At 38.9% G+C, this 27,019-nt stretch overlaps 1 protein-coding gene across 1 annotated transcript; it reads left to right on the forward strand.

Moving 5' to 3' along the window:
• Nucleotides 1-686: 686 nt before the first annotated feature.
• On the forward strand, nucleotides 687-25,350 carry ANXA10 (annexin A10; the record flags this gene model as incomplete). The annotated part of the gene is given in 13 exon segments (XM_079534580.1): nucleotides 687-704; nucleotides 10,352-10,436; nucleotides 13,230-13,324; nucleotides 15,303-15,416; nucleotides 16,213-16,287; nucleotides 16,291-16,303; nucleotides 16,940-17,019; nucleotides 19,634-19,687; nucleotides 19,808-19,901; nucleotides 21,054-21,149; nucleotides 21,844-21,902; nucleotides 23,851-23,973; nucleotides 25,282-25,350. Coding segments are annotated over 13 exon segments (975 nt in total).
• Between the last annotated feature and the right edge of the window lie 1,669 nt (nucleotides 25,351-27,019).

The raw sequence follows: 27,019 nt of genomic DNA on the forward strand, positions 1-27,019 counted from the left end.
TATGATTAACATGGAAAAAAAAAAAGAAGCAATGAAAAACAGATTATGCCTAACTCTTAAAAGCAAGGTGATAGAACTTTTTATCTTTATCTCTCATCTTTTTACTTTTGCAGGATCTTACAAATTTTAACTTAAATGAAAACATCAAGCAAGATTTTCAACTACAGACAGGTGTGAGGACCTGCCCTAGGTGCTGCAGGGAATACAGTATTTTTCTAAGCATGCAAGCTAAAAGTATGTATTTGACTAAGTAGTGCACTGTGTAGAAGAAAAGAGACAAGAGCTAAACCAGATCCCATCTGAAACGTAAATAATTAACAACAAGCACTTGCTGTAGGAGAACATTTCCTTCTGCGTCTAGCTGAATTCTGATTTTTAAAATCAACACAGCAGAGGGTGTTGTGCTAATGACTCTATTCACTCACGCTACAATCATATTTATTCACAGAAGATTAATGACTAAGTACACAAGGAACCCATAAAACCTGAGGACACGCAGTACCAAGCACTGCTCCTGCTCCATGGTCACCTTGGAGCCCAAAGAGCTTGGCAGCAGTTGCATCGGATGATTTCTCTTACTTCTCTAAAATGCACTAAGAGTTAATTGTAATAATTTAGTTTACTAAACCATTAGCTTTATTTCAGGAAAGTTACTATTTTCATCTCAACAGAAGGCTTGCATCACAATGTATTGTGGAGCTTACGTGAGTATAATTATAAGTTTTCCTACAGTTTTATTGCTTCTGACTAGCTGACATGTTTGAACTCATTTTCCTTCACCAATACAGATTAATCTGTAAGTTAATTTATTTGTGCTGTGTGCAATTCTGGCGTTACTGACAGTATCCATAACGTGTCTGAAATGAAGAGTAAGTAAACAGAATTACCAGTTCACGTTACCTGACTGTGAGTCTCTATTTGTGGGTCTTCTACGCTTGCACTAAGATGCTGGCACAAAATGACACACTGCAGCCAAATTCTATGAAATGAGTTGTTCCAATGAGATCAATGCAGGCGTATAAAACCACCAGTATTTTTCAGTGGGTCTCAATTCTCAGTCTGTATAGCTGCATAAAGTAACTAACTTCAGCACTCATAAGCATTTGGTTTGGTTCACAACATGAAAAATATTTTGAAGCTAACAAGTGATTCCTGTGAAAGAGATAAAAGCACAAGAAAAAATACTAATTAATCATAGTAATACATAAAATAATTTCATTTGATCTCAAGAAAGTTCAAACCGCAGTTTTAATGCCTCATTCTGAAAGCTACCATTAGTTATTATTTTCTGACAGCCAAGCATAAAATGGTTTTTTGCACCTGGGATACTGATAATTATTTTAACTGCAACTGTACCTGCGATTCTGATCATTTCATGTTCTTCCATTAATTATTAATAGGAATAATGAGTCAAATCTAAGTCATCTCAAATGCTTTTTGCATATGCATTCTAAATACATTACTGATCAATGCAATATTTTCTAAAGAAAAGACAATTTTTATCCTTATTTTATTTGAAAGCATAATCGCCTTAATTATTCCAATCTCACCAGTAAATTATTTCTTCCTATGAAACTGTATTGAATATATTTGTCTTTCAATAGAACTAGATACTGAATGGGTTTTACTGATGTGTTTGGTCTTCTACAATTTGAGATCTTCCACTGTTAATTAAGCCAGTTAATAACCAAAGAGGGATTTCCTTCTTTTCCACTCTCTCTTTCTGTAAATAACAGCCTGTTTCTGACGATTATAGCAAGACAAGTACAATTACTCTACCTGAATAATCTAGTAGATGCTCTTCAGCTAGAGTTTCATTTCCTCTACTGATTTATCAAGACCAATTGTGTTTAAAGGACTGACATTCCATCTTCAAATTACGTGCTGCTTGGTGTTAAAGGTAGTAAAAGATAACTTACAGGATGAGTTTTAACTTTTTTATTTCATTAAAATTAGTAAACCATACAAGATAAAAACACTGCAAGAGTCTGGCAGCATTGTCAGAAAATCTGATAGATTTTATTTTAATTTTTAACTGTGTGGGATGACTATCCCAGCTGCTTTAGACTTCCCTTGATACCATCATACTCTGCATTATTTCAGCTCACAAGACTGACTTTAGCAGACACAGAACTTAAGTTCCTAGCATGGTCCTTCAAACTCCACCAAAAAACCCCAAAATAAATAATGAGGATACCAGGCCTATTTCACCTGTTTCCAAATACTTTTCCCCTCAATTTCAGAGAGGAAAAAAAAAGTATTAATCAAATGTAGACAATGTGATGTAACTCCATCCCATAAAACTGAGAAAATCTGACTACACATTTTCTCTTAATAAAAAAATAGATTTTTTTTTTCAGTGGGTTCTCAGGATAAGCAAGTTCTTAATCTTAATTCCTGCTTCCCCTGCATGTTGTGAGCTGGGAGGGGAGAAAAACTGAAGGGGATTAGTATGAGCTAGCTCAGAGGTTCCCAACCAGTACAGCAGACTGCAGCTGGGGAGAAAGAACGGGGAGTTGTAGCATGGAGTTCAAGCAAGCACCCTCCCCTGATGTTTGCTTGCTCTTCAAAATGAAGTTAGTTACAGAACAACACCTGAGATTCAGCAACAAAGCAACAGCAAAGTGCTCTTCTAAGAGCTTGGGCAAATCACAAGCAGAAAGCGCAGGATCTGCATAGGATGCAGTGATAGGCTAAGTCCATTCGTTTCTTATCTATGCTCATTAAGCATGACCTTAATTGAGTCTAAGTCTAAATAGTACACTTCACGTATTTTTCAAAGACTTCCAATATGTTAATGTGCCACTGATTTGGAAATGCAAGAAACATAAAAAAGGGATTAGTGGTATTTAAAGTATAGTTGATTCTATAAGATTATCTTACTCTTTATGTTGTAAGTACATCCGCATACACTGTATGTGGAATACTGGACAGGATGGAGTCAACCTAGACTAAGAGGGAGATGCAGATAACACACAGCAGCAATTCTGACTGATTCAGCAGCTCTATGCAACTTCATTATCTAAGATCACAGACAGGTAATACCCCCTTCCCCCAGTACCAACTGCCAGAGACCAAAGAGTTCCAACTACCACAAACTAGAAAAGACATTTGCATCCTCTCTAAAATACAAATACAGGTAAAGACAGGATGCTCTGCAGAAAGACTGAGGTCTCTACATTTAAATGCATCTCTCCCAATTCATACATTGTTCCATAATTCCAAAAACATGTAATGCATACAGTAACTCTTAGAAAAAAAAAACTATTTATGAACAGTTTTTTAAATAACAAAGGTGCACACAAAGGACATAGGTGCAGAAGTATAGCTATAACAGAGCACGTAGTTAGCTATTAAAGTAAGCATTTTATTTTAGTACATTTTTCCCATGGGAAACATTCAGACTGAGGAATCTGACTTTTGATTGTTTGCTATCAGCAGAATGACCTAATGAATAAATATTATTAGAAGGCTGTTCATACTTGAGATTGCTTTTTCCATCACAAGATGGAACTGCCTGAACTTTACTTATCATACCATTGATAAAAACAGTCTCAGTTTTAATGGATACTTTCGTTGAACCTCTTATGGCTTTGCTCAGGAGAAGTTGTAACTTCCTTCTACAGAAGGAAGCTAGATTTCAAGTATGATTTTTCAGCCTTAATAATTATCTTACAGTTCCTTTTCAGTCTGCTCTCCATTTTGATTAAATTCCACCAGTACTGCAGAACCTGTACTGACAGCACAGCTGCTTTGGAATCACTTACTTTCAAAAGGTAAATGCACATACGCGAGCAAATAGATTTACTTAGTGCTCAACAGGGCCACAGGAAGATACAACAACATACTGAAGTCAAAAAAGTTAAAATCCTTGAAGTTAAAACCACAGAACCACCCCTGGAGATTTGTTTGCTTTACTATTAGAAGTGTGGATGTGATATCTTCCAGATTCATCGATGTGGCATCTCCCAGATTTCTTTCTTAGAAAGAAATAAAACATTATTATGTGGGATGTTAGAACACAGATACAAAAATTAAACTAATGTTTTAAATTGCACAGTTTTCCCACATTATTTCAGTGAACTGTACCAGGTATCTTCCCCCTACCTTCTTCAGAAAACGTGGCCATCTTATAACCATCCATCTACATGTCCTTATCAGTAACACCAAACTTGTGAATTTCTGTAATACCTGGCAGCTGAATGACAATCCTTTCCGAGATCTGTGAGAACACTGCCCAGTGGAAGCAAGAACCAATTTACTCTTCTGATTAAAAACAAATGGCAGGTACAACTCCAATGCCATTGAAGTCATTGGCTTACCCTTAGTCATATAGTACAAAGCTAGGATTCAGCCAGAACAAAGCATCTCCTCCTTAGCCAGTAGCTAACTTGGAAAGGACCTGGATAGATTACATCCTTGTCCTAGTACAAAGAATGTTAAATGACCCAAAAACACATTCCAGCTCTTCTTAACCTATAAGAACACTTCTGGTACTTCAGAATTCACTGTTCTGCTTTACTTCTGTAAGTCTAAGAACACTGTATTTAAAGGAACCAAACTCAGTGAAGAAAAATGAAGCACTTCTGGCTTCTCTTTGGACGGCATTGACAAAACCACAAAGTCACTGCTGCAGCTCTAACTCTGACACGCAATACAATTTCTCCTCACAATAAACAGCAATATAATTCTCATTTAAGCATGAAATCCATGATAGATAATGGGAGCATGAATCTTAGGCCTTTCATTTTTGTCCCACGTTTTGCCCTCTCGCCTATCTCATCCGTTTTGCATTTTGGCACCTATGTCAATTAGTATTTTTTTTCACCCTCACGTCTGTGAACCTCTAAATTCCATTTATTTGGCAGCCATAGGACACACTCAGACATGTTCAACTCAGGTTCAGAGAAAGCACTAAGGCTTGGTTTGCAGTGCAGCGCACCTGAGAGATCAGAAGGGGTGAATCCTGGCTCCACCTCACCTCACTCAGCCAAGGGAGCAGTATCTATGCAGATAAGCACTGCACTTCCGTTGAGCAGTCAGTCGCCTGTTGTGAGAAGGGGTGATCAAATTTACTTTCTCTATTGCCTCTTATTGCTCCACAGTGTCTGTATCCCATTCTAAGGCACTGTCCTCAGCTTCTTCTGCTATATAATAGGAATGACTCAATAACCTGTAGTGACCATTTTAAGGTGAACAGAAAAAAAAATATGAGATCACACTGTTAATTTTTCTCTGCTTCTCAGGAGTCACGGAAATAAAGAAATACAGTGTATAAGCAAAGTTGTCAGAGATCAAAGGCTTCCAAGCATGTTTTTTTCTGACACTCTGCAAGTGGAGAACAACATTAACGTTCAATAAAATATACCTGATCAAAAGTCAATCTCACCGGATTTATGATTTAACTACACAAAATATAGAAAATAACAAAGTTATACTTACAACTTACAAGAACAATATAGCAATATACTTACAAGAACACAACCCTGTGTCCCTATAGTTCCACAACCCTGTGACTCCCATTACCGCTATCTATAATGTATTCCTACAACACTGAGCTTCATAAGCATATCCCTCTTACTCATCTCCTTAGAGCTTTCCTCAATTATATGGATTTATTGGTCAATCACAGCTGACCAATAAAAATGTATGAAGTGAAACAACAGTACGATAACCATAGTCAGGTGTTAACACAACCTTATAAACGCTCTCCTTCAAAACAGGGCAGTAGAAATTCTCTATCCATAGATAATGGAAGCAAACAATTCCTCTGCAGTTACCTGCTCTCTGTTCAACATTCAGTCTGCTGTAATTTCATCCAGTAAACAAATGCCTCTACTGCCCTGCCCTTTCTGAACACACAGTGCTGATCCTCGCTGTTACACATACATTACCTCTGCATGGTTGGACATACAAACCCCTCTTAATAACTTACCTAGGAAGCACAGATTCGTACCCTAGGGCCCTAAGCTATGAAATCTGACTGGCAGCTTTGCCAAGGAGGTCTTTGTTTTCATCCATTTCCTGACTGTATTCATGAACATCGAGCAATCTACCACTGTAACCACATGCACTTTTGAACTACTAGGAGACTGCAACAAAACTTCAATGAGCAAAATGCCTGCCACAGCCCTCTGGCTTCTGTCTTACTACAGATTGCAGCAATCAAACTTAGTCAACAACTTAAAACTGCACCATCTCTTCCATGCTTTCACCCTCCACACAACACTATGCCAAAGGACACGAGAAGAGTCACTTGCCCAGAAAAATCAACCCCTTGGATTTTCATGTTGCTTTTGAAGCAGGTTTTCCTCCTTTTCACTTGCTCTGTAGTGTCTTGTCACCGCAGCAGGACCACCTCTATTGCCTCTGAAGTACAGCATTAAGGCTCTGCCCTCTTTGACAAGGGTACAGACACCCTGCACAGGATTGACTTCAGAGAGGCACTGACACGTCTGTACCTTTCAAAGACCGATCTTTGTCTCCACTGCCAGTAAATTACCTTGAATTGCCTTGCACAGTCACTGACACACAGCTCACTGGGATTCTTCGGTACAGAGCAGAAAAGAACTGGTTACAGCACACAGCAACCTGTGAGCTGTTACTGCATGACCATGCTGAGTTCAGACTCAAAATCACCAGTTTTCTATAGGGTTTGGTTGTGACCCACTCCATGAAAACATGTGAAATAAAGTTTATTAAGTTTAATAATCTCCTGAAGGAGATGAACTAGGGGCGACTCCACAAACTCAGCAAAAACCTGAAATGACCTTGCAATTACTTCCATAAAAATGACATAGGCTGTGCTGGAATCAATTTTCTTAAGGGTCAGACTGCATATACAACACAAAACAGCAGAATACTTTCCTAAAGGTACATCGCAACAATAACTGCAGCTTACACCAACAGCAAGAAATCAAAACGCAGGAATTCCCTCTGAGGATTCTGATGGTGTATGAACTGTAAAACCTCAATCTTACTTGGGAAAACGTGGGCAGAGCACTGAATTGGGTGGGAAACAACCCTGAAAATACACAGATGATGTCCACTGAAAATCCTCATCAGGACTAACACTGGCACAATTGTCTTAGGTGCTAATTACAACCCGTACAATACAGAACAATGCTAATTCAATTTTGATTTCTTTAGAAGTGAGTAACAGGTAGGTGCTTCATCTCAAGAGGAACCTCCATATTTAATTAGATTCTACTTAAAAGCATCATGACTTAAACCAAATCCTTAGTAGGACACAGGTGTTCACTAGATTGCATTTCATCTGCTAAAGGTAAACCTGAAGCAGTGGTGGTGAATGCTCACAAGAAGCAGCAGCTCAGCTGAACCTTAAGAGAATTGAGTCCATTCATAAACTTAGACTTAAAATAAACTTATAAATGCCCTACTTCAAAACAGGGCAGTAGAAATTCTCTAACCATAGATAATGGAAGCAAACAATTCCTGAAAGACTGAAAGACTTACTACAAGAGCTGTGAAAACCTTAACAGCCTGAAAATCTGTATATCTGAAAGTACTGTTGTTATCATTGATTCCTCTACTATAATTTTGCAAATATTCATATGATGCCTTTTCTGATTTTGATGGTTTCATGGAGATGCAAATTTGAAAATGTAGTTCCAAGAACTACACGGGAATCCACTGTTAAAGCATTCATTGATTTGTGATCAGAAATGCCAAAAAGATCGTTTGCTTTAACACTACAAACCTGAGTTGGTGAAAGAAATACTGAGATAACCAGTCTTTCTGGATAATGAACCTGTCCACAGCTGTTGCCAAAATGAAGAGCCAGCACTGCTATTTTAAATCAGATTTAGATAAATACATACACCTGCTAGATTTTCTCTCCTTCTGACCAGCAGGTACAGTGACATGGTCACAGAGTGCTTTAACAGGATGTCAGATAAGCTCATCCTTCCTACCACAGGTTTATACTCCAAGCTAAAAGCCTCTGAATCTTGTATCTGCTACTCAAATTCCATTCACAACCTATCATTCTTGATTATTATTCTCATTTAAAGAAAACCATTCTCTTTTGGCAGTTCTAGCATAATATTTGGTAACAGTATGGTTTTGGACTTATTTCCTCCTTCTCAAGATTGATGAGCTGTTCTAGTGGCTCAGACATTCTGAGAAGCATGAATTAGAGGCAGAAAGCTAAATTCAATTTTCCTAACTCAGAGCATATATCAACATACATTTCTTGATTCTGCATTCTAACAGTGTCTTCTAGCAATTCTTTCTACAGTGATTTCATTTATCAGTAACTTTCAGGGTGGCTTGTCAAGTTACATTAGATATCAGCCAGAGAGTTCACACATTCCTGCCTCCTGGGAGACCTATCTTTGACTCTCAGCATTACTTGACATGCTAGCAAAGGAAAAGTGAAAATAATTACCTCAACGTGCACCTCATGTCCCACGTGGTCAAAGAGCACTTGAACTCCTGCAAATAGCACATGTCCAGGGGATTTCTGGTGAACAACATTTGAAGAGCACACGTACTGTAAGAAAACAGAAAGCCACGAGGTTAAAAATCATTTCTGAAGCCAATCTCAACCAACAGATGTGCTATGTGAGCAGTGAGACCCAGGATACATGGACTGAAGGGGGAAGAGAACATGGAAAATAGATAAAGTCTGAAATTCATTTTAAGTACAATGTGATGTATCACCTCATATAAATTGACATGGTCTCGTCTCTAAAGCCAGAGTTGCTCTCCTTATCATATTTTCCCTGATTGTTTTTAACAAGTATAATGACACTGAATGTTATGCTTGGTTGTAAATGTAGGAGATAGTATTTAAAATCAAGAGTCAACTGCAGGAAGATGCTCGTCTATCAGCAAATATTTCCTTTCTTACGCAAAGTAACTCCTTCAAAACCTCAAATTTCTGATGCTACATTCTTTCCGTCACTAAGCCACCAATAATTTGTTTGCCCATACAGTTATCTGCTTGGTATCAAGAAATTATGTTTTCCTTCTCTTCAAACATATCCACTTCTTGCTCGTTGCTTTTTAAATCCTTGACTAGAACTGTAAGCCAAGGAAGCACACCACTAGTGACCACACACTAAAGCAGTATGTGTAAGGCATTACTGATGAAGGCAACATAGACAAAACGTTTCAAGTGAACATAAAATAAGAAAATAAAGACAGTAATTGTATAAACAAAGAATATTAGGATGCTATAATCACAAAATAAACAAGAGAGTGAGGCAAAGCAGACTACGAGAACAAAAGAGGATAAATAGAAGGCTTACCCCTATCCTGGGCTCACTCACAAAACACGAGCAGAGCAGATCTCCAGAAGAAATCCTTCCCCACTGGTAGCCAGCTCTTAAACAGGTCTAGGAGCAGCACAGCTGAATTGCCTTCACCTGTACTCCTCTGGCTGACTCATGGCTCTCCTCAGGTGATCAATCAGAGGTTCAGCCCTTAACTCAGCAGTTCCCATACAGTAATTAATATCATCAGTTGACCTCCTAATTCTAAGAGATGTTTGTATGAATCCATCATTTTCATTTGTAAGTTTTACCCCATTTTTTTTATTGAACATTTCAAGTCATCAAGTTCAGTTTAATCAAACGTATTTACTCTGACAGAAATCATTACAAAAGACAACTGTTATGCAGGGTGAGCCTGAAAAGGCAGGTTAATCCTCAGAAGAGCTGAAGGGGTTAACTGAGTACAGAGCTCAGAGCAGATGAACCTGAGTTATTTTCACCTGTGCAGATCTGTGATCCTATTAAAACGAGGAAATCAATTCTATTTTGTATTCACGGCTTTGGCAAAACATGAAACACCGTATGAAACCAAGTATCACTGGGAACCAACTGAGAATAACTTAATCAGTTAAAAAGCAACCAGAGAAATCATGTTGACTTCCGCATAGCATGACAGAAAGACAGCCCACACTCCATCCCAACATAATTTCTTTTAAAATTACTGGCTTGGTAAGCAACCTACATACTTCATTATTTTCTCACCAGTCCTTTCAAATTAGAAATATCAAGAGAAACTCAAGACTAACACGGATAACAAAGATTAACTTCAAAAGACAGAAGAATATTTTCAGAAAGGTTTGAGAAATAGAAACAAAACTGTGACTACATTTCAATGAGAACAAAACACATTAATAACGTATTTTGTTTGTTCAAGCCTAGCTTAAATACGCTCTGGCTTAGAAAGGTTTGCTACAAGTTCTTCCCTGTAAATTAACATACTTTTCCCCATAAAGCCAAAGTTTTAATCTTATGTGGTTGTTGATTCTCACTTGAATCATATATGCAGTTAAAAAATATAAAGCATTGCAATTAAAGGCTTCTTTCTCCTTTAGCAGACCCAAGGAACCATTCTTCCAGCTCCAAATTTCAACCCTGTTATGGATGCTCAGTCACTAGGAGGAGCCCTACAGGGAATCAGTAAGTATCATGGCATATTCTAACACCATTTATTACAATGCAACACAAACTAAATGTATATATACCCACAATAATACAAACATCAACACATAGGTGGTGATTCTTCAAGGTATCACAGTAAGATTCACCGGTGATACCCAAGCAAGTCAGGCATTTGCACGAGCTCAGAACTAATTAAAATTAACCTGAAACGTATACCAACACTGATAATAGCAAATGTTTTCCATGAGAAAATGAAAACTTGTCACTACAGTGAAGGTCAAAACTGGAATCATTTTTAGCTGTAACCCCAACATCAGCTAGAAGCAGAGATTGTTGTGTCTTTCACAGTAACAGTCATCGAGAAATAAAAACAAATGGAGAAGTGTTTACAGCATTGATAACCTTCCCCTCTGGAGTTAAGTTTTGCTTTCAGCCTACAAATCACAATATGTTCAGCAAACCATTTCTTTCTGTTCCTTATTTGTTTACAGCTGCACACTTCGTATTGCTGAAGGTTCTAAGGACGATTTCTTTTTAATTATCCTGTTAAACACTTAACTCACATTAAGACTGTCGCCTGTATCAGAACTCTTTTTTACATCCTAAGATTTTCACAAGACTGTACAGCACCAAATCCAGCATCCTGTTCAGTTTCTTGAACAGAAAAGTGAGGTTTTAGTCTTTAAGTCAATCAAAACACCACTAAGTGAGTATTACTAAGAACAACATGAAGGACCTTTAAGTTCATTACAAAGCTGTACTTACTTTGTCAGACTTCAACCAGCACTTGTAATGCAATGCTGCTAATGTGACAATACAAGGATGATTCTCTCCATTTACTGCTGCAAACACACACGCAGTAGCCCTACTTTAAACTCTGCCTGGCAAAGAACAAAACAAAGTTCTAGTCTCAAAGAGAGCTGGCAAAATACGATGCTCAGCTTACAGCAATTCAAGTCTTCCTAAGTCCTGACACCCCCACTATCTCCACACAACATTCATTCTCTTGAAGAGGTTCAGTCACTTAGTGTTACGGTTGGTGTTACAGCTAGAATGGTTATCATGGCAAACATAGGAAAAGAAACAAACAGGGAAGGAATGCTCACCTGTATCCAAAGACCTGGGTTCACGAGAAGGGCTCCACAGAGGAGTGATCTTCAGAAGACTCAGTGCTTCCTTCAGGCGATCAATCAGTGATTCAGGCTGTGACTTAACAGTTGCCATACACACATTACCCTATTAATACCAATGGCATTATTTTAAAAAAAAAAAAAAAAACAAAAAAAAAAAACCAACAAACAAGTAAAATTATTTAGGCATTAAAAAATTTCTTGAATCCACCTTAGTTTATACCATCTCTATAGTAAAACTATACAGAAAGTCAGTGACAATTATCTTTTGAATAGTAAAGGAAAGCCTTAAGCACAGGGATACAGTAACGCATGCATTTTGTGAGTTCGATGGCAATGAATGAAACTGACATGAAACCAGTGTAGCACAAGAAGCCACTGTAATTTCGGCTAGATGGACTACAAGGAAGAACTACTGAACTTCCTGCATAATGAGCAGACACAGATTTCATCTGCAAACTTACTCAAAGAAAAATTTTGATCGTACCCAATATCCAATTATATTTGTGCCAAAATGGAGCCCACCACTCGTAGATCATATGACAAAACCAGCCTAAGCTGAGAAAAATACACAGCTTATATCTATATGTGCATATAGAACAGTGATTTGTAGAAGCATCCAAGTATCTTTCTCTAGTCAGATGCTAGCTGATCTCCATGCTTTGTACCCAAACTTACTTCTAAGTGTAATAAAATAAATTGATTTATGCTTGCAGACATGTTTCTGCTGGAATGACACTGAAACACTGAACTACCTGAAGTAACCAAGAGCCATCTTCTGGGATAGAAAAAATTCAAAAATGATAAAGTAATTTTCAAAACATGTTAATCATCAACTTCTTTTTCCTGAGCAGTTATTGTAATAATAAGTGCACTCAGAAACTGATTTTTAAAATAAAATATACTTTAAAACTTCATAATTTAATTTCTGTAGTTTCTCTGAAAACACGTAGCTTTCATTTGTCCAACAAATGGCTTGATTCTTCTTGTCATTCCCATTTAAAAGATCTCTAATCCTCAAATGACAATTTAATCAATATCAGGAAGGCATACGAATATGGCTCGGCCACAAATCCTTTTATCGTGCCTAGTTCTGAACAAATGAAAGCTGGGATCTGTTCCACGGATGGCTTCAAATCCATTTCACTTGAGAGAGACGGTGATGTGTATAATCAAAGAATATTAGGATGTTACAATCACAAAATAAACAAGAGAGTGAGGCAAAGCAGACTATGATAACACAAGAGAATAAACAGAAGGCTTACCCCTATCCTGGGCTCACTCACAAAACTCCAGCAGAGCAGATCTCCAGCAGAGATCCTTCCCCACTGGTAGCCAGCTCTTAAATAGGTCTAGGAATTGCCTTCACCTGTGCTCCTCTGGCTGACTCACGGCTCACCTCAGGTGATCAGAGGTTCAGGCCGTGATGCAGCAGTTCCCATACAGCAATGTATCTGATAATAACAGAATATTTAACTAATTGCTGATAGTACACCAGCAAGTGAAAGAAACATATGCAAAGCACATACAACTGATTCAGTAAATACTGGCAGAATATCAATTTGCTGGTCTGTTTTTGTTTCAAGAAATTTAGTTTGTATTCTTGAATAAAACAGGAAAATCAGAAGCCTAAATAAATAACAATTTGTCAACTGAGAATCTGCGTCTGGTTTATCTGCAGGTTGTGAAAAAGACGTGCTGATTGACATCCTCACACAGCGCTGCAATGCACAGCGGCTCATGATTGCTGAGGCATACAGAGACATGTATGGCAGGGTATGATAGAACCAAGCTGCGCTTTCTTTCCTTACCTCTGTCCCTTCTGCTTCCAGTACAGCTGGTCAGCCTTTCTCTCAGGTCACCAGTACAATTAGAAACCTGGCAAACCACTGAGTGGCACCAAAAGGTTGGCACGCAACTTTGCTCATGTAACCATGCACGCATTTGAAGGTTTCTAAATGTCATTTTCAAAGCAGAGCGTCTGCCACAAAACAAGGCAGAAAAAAGGACGTGCAAAGTTTCCTCTTCCATACGTACATTCCAGCAAGGATTTTTGGAAAGACTGATTTCTTCCTCCATTTTCGAGTGGTCGTCAAATACTTTTTTAAGATTTTGGAAAACATAGCAAGAGACTTATTGACCAAAATAATTTCAGAAGAGAACAAAAGAATAACGCATTAAAAAATAAAACAGATGGCATTGCTGTCTTTCCTTAAAAAAAAAAAAAAAAAAAAAAAAAAGAAGAGCCAGTTCAAACTATGCTCCTCCTCTTCAGCACAAAGACCAGAGCAGAGACTTCCAGTAGGCTGATAATAATTTTTCACCATTTCATTCCTTGGTCTTTCTCACAAAATGTTCCTTTAACCTTTTCTCTCAAATGTTTTAACATGTTTTTACTACACCTAGCATTTTAACAACAACAAAAAAAGCCCACTGAAACAAAAGCCCATGAAAAAAGTCATTTTTTCATTTTTAATTTCTTTCTTTCATACATAGAGATGACCAAGAAATACCACTAACGATGTGCTACTAAAAAACTGCCAACCATCTGTCAGAAATGGAGTGAGGTCTGCCATTTTTCTCCGAGCACAGAACAACTATTGATTTGCTCACTAATTATCTGCTTGGATTTTCTTTTTAAGTCCAGACTAAAAGTATGACAGAAATACCTAAATCCTTATTAAAACACATCATCAATTATTTTGTCTCCTTCAGCCATCGCCAATTAACCTACATCCCTATAAAGCTAGTGCTCACAGACCTAAAGACCTAAAACAACTAAAAAGAATGCATACAGTGAATACTGTGTGTTTCTTCCTCGCAAATCCAACTTTTAATCTGTATTTGTCCTCCTTCATTCCCAGTTTAACAACTGATTTAATTATATTAAGATGTGCATCAAAGGTAAAATACAGGCTGGAAAAAAAAAAAACCTCTCCGATAAGTGAAGTTTGTATCACAGGAATCATTTCTGGTAATCCTACAATCGCAGACTTCGGTCAGAGCCTATCTGATAGCTGCCCAGAACTGTACACGAACCAGCAAAGTATCCTCTCCATGAGACACAGCTAACAGGCTTACGGCATTTGCCATGTTTCAAGGGATGCTGCTGGGAAAGGGGAGAGTGGGAAGGAAACTCTCTTCCGTTAGTCAAATCCAAGGCAAGTGAGGAGGCTTTCCTTTTATTAATCCAACATCTGTCCAAAGTAGCAAACTCATTTTGAATATTTTATATATATAAACTGGAGCACACAGCCTTCCAGTAATCCAGAATAGGTAGTTTTACGTACTACGATGATTTTTTAAGAATGATCTTTTATATTAATTACATGGTGAATAGCCCAGAAGAAAGGAAGGAAATAGCTGTGTGTTACAGGATTTAACTTCTGAGGGCTCAGCTCTTGCAGATTCAGACAGGGAATCTGCCATGGGAAGCTGCAAATGCTGTGCTGTGGTATTCACATTTACAAGCCCTTAAGGAGCAGTTGCATTTGAACCCCTAAATTTTCTCCTGTATTCCAATGAACCAAAAACCAACCAATCTATACAGTTTACTTGCTTCTCTGTCTACTGCTATCTCACAAGTACTATTAAAAGGAGCAGGTTCTATTTTAAAAGACTTATGTTCCTTAATCTTAGGTAACTCCATCTCAGACAGTTCAACTTCATTCCTTCACAAAGAAAACTGCTACTATTTTTAAGCTGCTTTTTATGAAGTGTGACTGCTGAATTAATCCTGTGTGTTTTTGTTAAGGATTTGATGACAGACCTGAAAGACAATCTCTCACATCACTTCAAAGAAGTCATGGTTGGCCTCATGTATCCACCTGCATCCTATGATGCCCATGAGCTCTGGCATGCACTGAAGGTATTGGCCCAATTAACAGCTACTCAGACACATGGTCACTGTTTGTATTACTTAATACACGATCAAGTGATTTTTAATCTATTTAAATGTTTGATAAACTGTTAGAAAGATGTTTCACAGTACACTGACATACAAGAAGTTTTTTTAAAATGTTTAGTTTGGGTTTTTTTGGTGTTTTTTTTTTTTTTTTGGTTTTTTTTGTTCAAACACCGTGCAATTAAATGGTGAAGTCCACTGCTGCGTGGCAATATTAAAACCAAAAGCACAAACTGGTACCAACTGAATCAAAAAGGACTTGAAAAATTCTTACAAAACAACTTTGCTCTTGGTTATTAAAAATAATCATTCCTTACAAATACTTGCTTAGGAAATTCCTAAACTGCCAGATCCCTAAAGGTGGGAAGGCACATCCCAGAACTGGTTTTCTTATCCATTTCAGACCGCCTTGAACGCTTCCTGGCACATATACTCAATCTCTGCGTCTGATTTCTCTCAGTAACCCCTAAGTTCTTATTCAAGCTCTAAAATTCTTCCCATTGTTTCTGTCCACAGCAGTCTTGCTTCTTTCCCCACTTACTAACAGATATTCTGAAATCCAAAGTAGGAGCGTATTTGTTGTATAAGTTGCTACTATTAACTTTAAGTCAATTTCTTTTTGAACAGGCACACTAAGCAAAGGCACACCATACACTGCTCCAGAAGAAACTGTACAGTCTTTTGTTACGTCTAATAAAGCTGATCTGTCTTCTAAAAGCTGTGGTTCCTAATGACTTCAAATTTACTTCCTCCTGCACAGGGAGTAAACACAGAAGAGAAGTGTCTAATTGACATATTAGCCTCAAGGTCAAATATGGAGATATTCCAGATGAAATAAGCCTACTTAACACGTAATGTATTTTGCCAGTGTACAACAGCAGCTCTAGTATGTGCATTAGGCTGGATGTATTAGCATGAGCAAAGGAACTAAATTACTAAAGTGACTTCTCAGCACGGTTCCCTCCCTCTTCCTCCCCCTTCATAATTATTTTTAAGAAGCTGAAGCAAAATGAATCAAGTTGAATGTGTCTCATAGTACTTGGAGATGTATTGCTGCCTAGTATGTTTTAAATAGCCAGCAGCCACATCTGGGGATTTTCATAAACTTAGGCACACATTTTTCCCAGTGCATCAACTGTTTTTCTCACAAAGTGCTTCCTCGGGCTGAATACTCAGCTCACCTCCCTTGAGCCAGAGCTTCTCAGTATCCCACAGTCACACAGCTGCAGCAGGCGCAGGGCTGCCAGGCGCAGGCAGGAGGATGGGCGAGCCGCTGAGGTGGCTGAGGCCTTGGCAGGGAGGAAACCCTCCGTGGTGAGGTCCTTGCAGAACCTGCATGAGCTCCTGTGGAATGATTTTTAATACCTTTAGAAAACAAGTGTGTATTTGCACCCTATTTACCCTTTGTTTGTTTATTTTCATACGTAACATTCAGAGCACATTCGTTTTTTTATGTATTCAGGTGACACATTTTTGTCTCAATCCAGAATACAACAGCGATCTTCAACAAGATATTGATTCTGAGACTTCTGGTCACTTCAGAGATACTCTGATGAACCTCGCTCAGGTACTGTAAATAGAATAAATAATATGCATATAAAAAAATTTAGAGTGACTTCTGATATAATTCAAGAAATCTTAAACTGTAAAGTAACTGCAGCTAACGTCAGCTCAACACGAGTACACTTCTGAACAAGAGAGTGGAAAGAGTAGAGGAGGAAGAGAGCTGGAATTCTTCCGCCTACTTTAACTTCATTTTTCAGATGGAGGCAAAGATCAACGTTTTATTAGAAAGGCCCAGGATACACAAGTGCTGACTCAACCAGTTTCATTTCTAAAGGAGTCTGCAGTCAAGTACAAATTAGAGTTTGTTTTTAAAGCTCTGTTTCTCCTGTTTTTAAAATTGACAGCTCAACATCCAGCCTGTACACGAAAAATGCAGACATAGCCACACATCTATTAAAGACAGCACCAGGCAGTTCCTTGTTTTAAGCATTACGTTATTTGCACTGATCCTTATGCTAAAATCACAGTACACAAGAATGCAGCCAGAAGAACTACGATCACACAGCAGCTTTGACTCAGCATTACCAAACTGCAGTAGTGATCTTCCTGAGAACACAAGTTCCTGTTCTCATTGCAGTCAACATGCTCATTGAAAACCAGAGTGACAAATGATGACAAAACTAATGGCAGCAACACGAATTGCATTTACATCTCTATGTATGTTTGCATGTTTGGGAAAGTGTTTCTAAGATATGAAATCACATTAGGTATCACTGAGGCAGACACATTAAGGGTGAATGTTTCCAAGGTAGAAACTATAAATGAGAAATTTCACCTAATATTGGAGAGCTTTTCCCCTAATAATGAAAATTCCTACATGCTTAAAAACTGAAGAGCTTTAATCTAGGCAACTTCTTGCCTTTACCCAACCCATGAGAAATTTTTACATATAAAGAGAATAACTTTAAAATTAGCAACACCAGATTAACTCATTGCTCCTTATTTTCTACACACCTACGGACACCTGATATCAGCCGCTTCTCAGCTAAGGAAGTCTAACTGCTATTTGATAAAGAATGGTTGCAGGAAATTGCAATTTTACTAACCTATACTGTGTATCTTTGAAGACTGCTAACTGAATCATCCATGTCTGGACAGAGTCTATATTATAAGTCCGTGATATTTCATCAGTTCCAACGCTATGTAACTCACAGAAAATTATTCTAAAGCAACATTTCCAATGTATCCTTAGGTTGTTGGGGTTTTTTGGAAACACACTGCTTTGATTTCTAGTAAATCTCTGGGCTGATGAGGCACACATCTGACTGCAAACAGCAGCCACTGTGTTTCAGACACAGGTAACCAACTGTTCAATTGCTTTAGCACAGTCATTGTGGTTTTGATATGAACACCAAGGCAAATCAGAATCTACAGAAACCTGCTACCAATGAATGTACACTAGCAAAATCCTCTGGATGGAAATGATTCTGAAATAGTAATCCCTACATAAATTTTACGAGTTACAACTTCACGTTAGTCAATGTTCTCGTATGATAAAGAGAAGATTTTTACACTGTTTGCTGTGTACAAACTGAAATAGAAACATTTCCTAGTATTTAAAAAAAGATCAAGTGTTGCATGGGATTCACCAGCTAACTGTGCCAACATGAGTCACTGTCAACCGGTACTGGAGGCAGTGGGCACTTACCTTACATGGAGCACCATGCATCTTCCTGCCCACTTGTCTTTTTCCCCTGCACCCACATCACTTTACGTGGTCACCCCAGCATGATTTCCTTCAGGTAATTGATCTTCTTAGTAGGAATTCTGCTCTTAGCTACGTGAAATTCTTACAATTCTATTACAATACAACTGAACACTTTTAACAGGAAAGAACTACAAAGCAGTCATTCCAAGAGTTGACAGATGATGCATAATTTCAGTCCTCATGATCACATGCACAGAAAAGCAATTGTAAATTCTCAAGTAAGTTGCTTCAAACACATATCATTAAGGCAATGGCAGCATATAGCTTGAGACTACTGAAGAGTTGGCAATCAGGGCTGATTCATATCCTCAGAAGACAATTAAGGTTAAAAAAGTAATTCCTAAACGTGTCTGCTTTTTCCTTTTTCTAACTGCTATGTAATTCAGATCATAGTGTGCTTCCTTAAACACACCATCTTGCTTTATGTAACTGAAAAGCTACTAAATACATGGCAATGTCCAAAGCGCTCTTCTTTGGCTTATGTAGCAAAGTTGTCAAACAGTTTTTAGACTTAGACCTTAATTGTAGACAACGATGGAGAAAAAATTCTCCTGGCAATACACACAGTGATAGGAAACAAGCAGTCAATGATAAATACTACCCTTCTGCTTGCTTTTCTCTGATAGTTACAGTAAACAATAGAGCACTCACAGCACTGGGAGGTGCTAAAACGTCACTTAACATCAGACTAATAATGGGATGGGTTTACCGGGCAAGTTTCTCTACTTCCATGATTTTTTCCTCTCATAACAGTCTGCTATTTCAGTTTCCTCTTTTCAGAAGACATGAAGCTGTAAATTGAAATTTGAGGATATTTTCCACAGTTAACAATTCAACTACTATATTGATTCAGTGTTTTTCTTGCATATATCTCAAGAAGTGAAACATAATTTTTCTTCCCCCCCAGGGAACAAGAATGGAAGGATATGCAGATCCTGCTACAGCTGCTCAGGATGCAATGGTAAAAACAGGCAGATGTGGGCAGGTCTCACATTAAAAAAAAAGAGCAAATGTTGATGTTGAAAAGTGATTCAGAATTATTTAAAATCTTCTGCATTTTTTTCTTTTTCTGGTATAACAGATTCTATGGGAAGCCTGTCAGCAGAGAACAGGCGAACACAAAAACATGCTGCAAATGATCCTGTGCAACAGGAGTTACCAGCAGTTGTGGATGGGTAACCCAGTGCTCTTTGACCATACAGCGTAAAGGAAACATCTGACTTGCTAATAAGGCCATGGTTTATATATCAAGCTCAGTGAGCAGCAGAATATGAGCCTGAACCATAACTGTGAACACTTGGAGCTTTCAGAATCTCTCTGATGGGATTTTGGAAGTAAAGCAAAATTGAACTGTGTCCGATGACTGCAAGTTTCAAGGGGGAGACTTGCACAGTCCACATCTGCTCTATCTTGAAGAGCACAAACACACAGAAACATAGCGGGGTGCTTTTATTTGAAACTAGACAGTCAGGAATAATTACAGATTGGAAAAAAAAAAAAAAAAGGGAAATCTTCCACTGCAGTTAAGAAACTCATCTGCTTGATGACATGTTTGAGATATGTTTTGTTCTGCTGTGGAAAAGCCTGCTTGGTGACAAGTCCATCATTGCACAGGCAGTTGTACTTCTTCTGCCAACTTCTAACAGTAGCTCAAAACTACTGCGGTGTCATGAATTAACCAAGTAATTCTGTCACAACTTCTGTAAGGATGGTGATCATGGGATGAACTAATGTAACACACCTGGCCATGCTACTATTCCCCCACTGCACAAGACTTTGAGGGTTCTGCCTGTAATGTAGTTCACTTTAAGTTTTGTCATTTGCAGTCACCAAAAATCTCCTGCTTTCCTAAGGCTTAAGTAAGCATGCACTGTACTGGAGTATACGTAAGCCCAGACAATGCCCATGTCTGCACAGAGACATGTTAGGCATACTGTGTGATGGCTTCTCATGATCTATGACCATTTGGCCAGCTTCAGCCAAGCGAAGCATGGGACATGTCTTACTGACCTGCAATACTTACAAGGTCTAAAAACAGGAACTGCAGGAGTATTTATTAATTATTATTATTTGTGAAAAACACACTTTGCTATGCATTTATTTTAAATCGCTTACTAGAGAACCTATAAAGAGAATGTCCTGGAAGCCAGGTTTCAGACTACTCATTTAGATTGCCTTAGTTGCATGATATGGACTTAAGGAAACACTGGGAACAAATCAATAGGAAAAAAACCAGTCAAGGGTTATCATCAGGAGGGTGGGGAGGGAGAGGAATGTTGATCACTGTTAATGAACTGGAATCAAAGTGAGATTTCTCTTCCCCCAAGTTTTCCAGGAGTTCCGAACTATCTCCGGGCAAGACCTAGTAGATGCCATCAATGACTGCTACGATGGATATTTTCAAGAATTACTGGTTGCAATAGGTACACAACACATTATTTTACACTTAATATCTAGATGACGATAGAAAGAATTTTCTTTTTCTGATACTCTTCTCCACTTTGCTACGTTGTTTGAGTCAAAGTTCAGAAATCATTAGAAAAAGATACTTGAACAGAACTTCTGTTCCATGCTCACGTAAATCTAGAAATGTACGTGTGCAGCACCAGATTGTGACTGAGCAGTACTACTATCTTTCTTTATTTGATAAGGAACTCGCTGTCATCAATAATGGATGCATTAGCAACTGACTCCACATACCTTAAATCAGCCAAAGAATCACAGAAAGGCCTGGGTTAAAAAGTACCACAGTGCATCTAGTTTCACCCCCCCTGCTAGGTTCAAGCAGACCAGGCTGCCCAGAGCCACAACCAGCCTTGAATTTGGAAATTTTTCAGGACTTAACTGATATGCAAACAAGTTCTAAGCTTCATGTGCTCATTTACAGATTAATAACATTTCTACACACGTGTCACAAGAGAGCATGCACTGATTTTTAGTAAGCCCTTCTATGTAACGAGTGCTTATCTCAAATAAGTACCAGAGTTTTATAACCGATGCATACAGCCATGGACTGGGACCTGAATTTTGAGTTGAGCTGTGGATAGCACTACAAAAGCTAACAAGAGTGATTTCACCATAATTTCCTATTTACCTGTAGTAACATGTCTTTCCTAGTTCTCTGTGTCCGTGACAAGCCTTCCTACTTCGCCTACAGACTCCATCATGCAATTCATGTAAGTAGCCACTCTTCTCCACGTAACAAAAAAATAGCTCCCTATTTTTGTTTGCTCCCTTACACTTAAACAAATAGTTGCAAACCAATCTCTTCAATCCTTGAGGTGGGACTGCGTGCTTTAACACTTTTGGCACCTGAATACATTTCAAAGCAGTAGTACCCACATAGTGGAATGTAACAGAATTTAACACCAGTAATTCAAACATTTAGATTCCTTCAGAGAGCTGTTTGGTAATACTTTTTTTTTTTTTTTAACAGCTCTTATTTTCTTTGGATTGTAGTTCCACCTGCAGTTCAGAACTAAATGTGCACTTTTTGTACCACGCATTATTTCCCCCCTCACAATTCAATAAATATTACAAATTGCATTATAAATTAGTGTGACTTGAAAACCAATAGTCATATGTTCTTGTGTGGCTCTATGAACATTTGCAGGTTCTGTTCTCTTGGCGTATAAAAACTATCACATTAAATCATGCGAACGCCAAGAAGAATGAAGGTAAACGCAAAGAAACACCTACAACCTATTCCTACAAGCAGCGTGAAGACATTTCCTTTGTTTTTCATTCATTAGTGAAAATAAGATTTTATCTTACATAAAAAAAATCAAGTTCAATCTCTTATGTATAATCTTCTAAATGCTACCTACAGAAGATCACCATAAAAGACGCCATGGGTAAAATATTAAGAATCATTTTAGAACAGGGAAGGCAAAGGATTAGATTCAAGGCCAAACCACAGAGCAAAACCATTCAGCAACATTTCAGCAGAGCCCCAGCATCCTCTTGCAGCACTACTGCCACCTGCTTTAACTAAACCTGCAACAAGCGACAGCAGAGAAAGGAAAGGAAAATCCTATACGTACTGGCAAGAGGCACAAATTGAATTGCCCAGAGGCTTCTGGCATATGGTGAAAAAAGCTTGCCAAAAGTACCAGCTACAGGAAAAGTGACGTTCCTCAAAGGTCCTATGGAGACCGATTACAGAAAATGTGGGTGAAGCACTGAAGGAACTAGAAAAAGTTTTGAAGGATTAAGAATAAACATCCACATCCTGTTTTAATTCATCTCTCCCTGTTTTCACAAACTGTTTTAGCCAACGCACAACTCCTGGAACAAACACAAGATTTTCACTGTGCCTACTCTGGCAGCCCGGCCTTGCCCACACTACAACAAAAGCTTTCTGCACATGCACTGCAATACAACCAAATTCACACTGGATTCTCATGTCTGAAATCACAGTGGTTTACAGGAGAGGTTTCAATCCAGCCATCTAAGGGTCATCAAATTCTCCATAAACAGCTTTATTATTATCACTTACTATTTGCCTTCTGGGTAAAGAGATTCCAATATGAAGGAATAGATCATAAAATTAACAGTTTGGCTTTACACAACCTCAGCAGGTCATCATGACTTCAAAGTTGTTTTGATGACTTGAAGCACCACCGGATGCCTTCATGCTCCACACTGTTACAATACAAATATTCGTTTAGAAACCCTTAAAAAAGAACAGCGAAATACAAGTTACGTACATTCAGTCATTGATTCAGAAAATCTCACTGAATTCACAAGGGGGAAACAGCTTGTGAAACAGATTATTGACTTCAATACAGTTTCAATGCACTCCACAATGTCACAACAGCTAATTGTACAACAGGTTATCTATAGCTACTGGAAAAAGTTTCTACCTTTCCTTTTGAAATCTTCATTGTACAGTTACAACACTCACATATGGAGAATACCTACTCACAGATGTGAATTCCATTATTCAGGCACATGAGATCTGTAGAATAAAGCCTCTGAACACTTAGGCATTTAAAACCTTAAGTACCTTCCTAGATAGCCAAATTAATTGTCTATCACAAAGAAGTAAAATAACCATACACAGATGGGCAATAGAGCAATAGATGCTCGCCTAGTTTTTTCACGTATTCTTCTCTTTTTCAGGATTTTGGGTTCCACAATAAAACAGTCATAAGGATTCTCATTGCCAGGAGTGAAATTGACTTGATGACTATACGACAACGATACAAAGAGAGATATGGGAAATCGCTCTTCCACGATATTAAAGTAAGTTTCTAATAACTTCTAGATATATTCAGCATATAAACTATTTGCAGAGCCCTCTCAGAAAAATCCATTCAATCCCTATGGATTAAAAAAAAAAATACAATATCCACAGTATACGTTTCCAATGTCTCCGGCTTACCTAGGTAAACAAGCAGTAAATTCTCAAACCTTTATGATTTTGTCCCTCCTCAGTAGCAGGAGTGATATATAAAAAAATACTCTGAGAAATATTTTTCATAAAAAGTTTCTTACACTAATTGATACCATCTTTTGCACTGTCCTGCAAGGCTAACACCAGATTCCTGTTACCTTTGGTCTTATCCTCATGTTTAAATCCCAGCTTTGAGAATAATTCTTCCTCTAGAATTCCTGCTCTGCATGTTAAACTTTGATATACTGGTGAACAGTATAAAAATGACAATGGCTAAGACTCTGAGCATTTTTTTATGCTGCTATATTCCAGCTGTGAGGTGTGCAACAGCTGCAGGGAACTGCTCATTAGTTTTTGCTATTGGCCTTGAGAAGCATTAAACAGAACTTACCAAATTTTTTGCAAGGTAATCACTTGTAAGCATCCAAGCAACCAAAGCCTGAGATATGTGAAATTAAAAAGTCCTGCCCCAGAAACCTTACAACAACATTGCAATATTTTACATAACCTTACAACTACACTCCAATCCTTGCCACACACAGAAGAAAAACTGCAGTGAAGTTGTTGTGGTTTAACCCAGCAGCAGCTCAGCACCACACACTGCCTTTCACTCGTTACCCCTCCTCACGGGATGAGGGACACACACACACACAAAAAAAAAAAGGGGGGAAATTATGGTTTGAGATAAAACTTAAGACAGAAGAGCATGGGAAAAAATAACAGCAAAGATAATTGTATTCATATATATATTTACAAAGAAAAAGGATGCACTTGCTCACTACCTGCTGACGGTTGCCCAGCTAGCCGCCAAGCAGGGGCTGTGTCCCCTTCAGTTTTGCAGTTCCACAAGCTGTTACAAGATACATCTCTGCCCAGTTTAGGTCAGAGCTGTCCCAGTTCTGTGCCCTCGCAGCTCCTTGTACCAGTCAGCCTCACAGTGACAGGACAGTACAACAAGCTGAAAAACTGAGACGTCCTTGGTTCTGCACAATACTGCTAAACAAACAACTAAAACAATGTACCAAAGGAAAACACTTTTCCTTTAACAAGAAAACTCGGCATCATAACAGGAAATATCAAGAACATCAACTCTCCCAGCTGAAACCAGTACAGAAATACAGTCACAGATTTATTTTTTTCCCCCCCCTCTCTTGCAGCATTTTGCTTCAGGGCATTATGAGAGTGCTTTGCTTGCTATCTGTGCTGGAGATGTTGAAGATTATTAAGAAAGAAGATGATGGATTTTGAAGGCTGTATGAATTGATTTTAAGAGGAAATTCAAGCTATACACAACACATCGTAATTGTGGGAGGTATCTAATCTACTCAAAAGATCAGAAAAATCAGTGCTAAACATTTGACAATTTTATATCTTTTTCTGAGACAAGAAAAATGTAAAGAAACACTGTCAGGAACATGGTTTTACCCCTATTTCAGACTCATGTTTCCGCTACTGTTATTACTGTAAATTAATGGTAGAATTGGTAAAAGTACTTGATGTAAGCACACGTTTATTATTTAATCATGCAACACTCCAAAACCTTAAGACAAGGGACGTGGTGATCCTTCAGTTCTGTTCACACCTGTTTTGATGAAGAAAAAAAATAAATCACGGGAAGATGAGGCATTTCATGGCTTTCTGCAGAGAACTTCCACTCTAAAGGAGTAAATCTGGAAACCTTTGCGCCTTTGTCATTTAAATCATCGGAAGCCCCTCGCGGTGTGAGTTCTGCGCTGGCTCACAACGGCTAACGCTTCCTGCCCAAAGGTTCACAGACGCTGAGGACGACATTTTGTGACAACTCACACCACAGCCCAGGAAGCGTAGAACAAAGCCATAAACCCAAAGACAAGCTCCTTTATAAGATTATCTACAGTCTGTACGTTAAACTGCCTAGCACGTGTATTTGTGTCTCCTCTCTATCGGTTCTGACAACAGACTTGCAAGCATGGGAAAATGAGGTAATATTACACTTCAGGAACTTTCCAGAATCGCTTCTGCCTTTCGCTTTGCCTCATTTTCCTACAGATCTTCCATCCTAAACCAGACCTTAGCTTTGTTCCAAATAGGCACCGTGACTTTCTGCCAGCCGGGCTCAGTGTTACAGAACAAAACACTACCATTACAACAAATATGTGCTCGACTTGGTGCTGCCGCACCACCTCCCGTCTGAAAACAACACATTCCCAGCGTAACTTAGGCTTTCACAAGCACTCTCGCCATAAAGCTTAGCATAAACTTGAGATTTTAAGCGGGCCCCTCTTGCGCTTGAGAAGCTTCAAAATACTTGGGGTAGAAAATAGAATCATTGAGGCAGAATTTCAGACTGAATGGTTCTAAAAAAGAAGCCGCCTGCCCAAAAAGTAAGACGGCGATAAGCTCGCTGCCAATATAATTAGCATTAACGAAACGCTAAACTTGAGCTACAGTCTTGCAAGCGTAATTACAGGTAACCAACTCACCTCACCGCTGTGCAGGGGAAAACGTTTCTCTCAGCCGCAGCGTTTTTCCCTCAAGCGCAAATCCCCCCGCACCGACCCCCTCATGGCAGCGGCCAGGGCGAAAACTTCGCGAAGGCAAACGCTCACAAAATGGCGGCGGTAAGGCAAACGGTCGGCAGGCGTCGCGTGAAAGGGCCTCTCGCGAGCGGCCCAAGCCCCGCTCCGTTTGGACGGCGCGCCTGCCAATCTCCCGCCTCCCCCAATCGGCTCCGTGCCCCGCCTCCTCTCCGCCCCGTGCCACTTCCGGGGAAGTTGGCGATTGCAGTGGGCGGGAGTTACCGTTGCCGCCGGCCGGATGGCGGCGGGGCCCGCCGAGCGGAGCTGCGGGCAGCGGGGAGAGCCGGGATCGGCGGAGATGGAGCCGCGGCCCCGGTCGCTCTTCTGCTCGTCGCAG

This window comes from Tetrao urogallus (assembly GCF_951394365.1).
Source record: "Tetrao urogallus genome assembly, chromosome: 4".
Lineage (NCBI taxonomy): Eukaryota > Metazoa > Chordata > Aves > Galliformes > Phasianidae > Tetrao > Tetrao urogallus.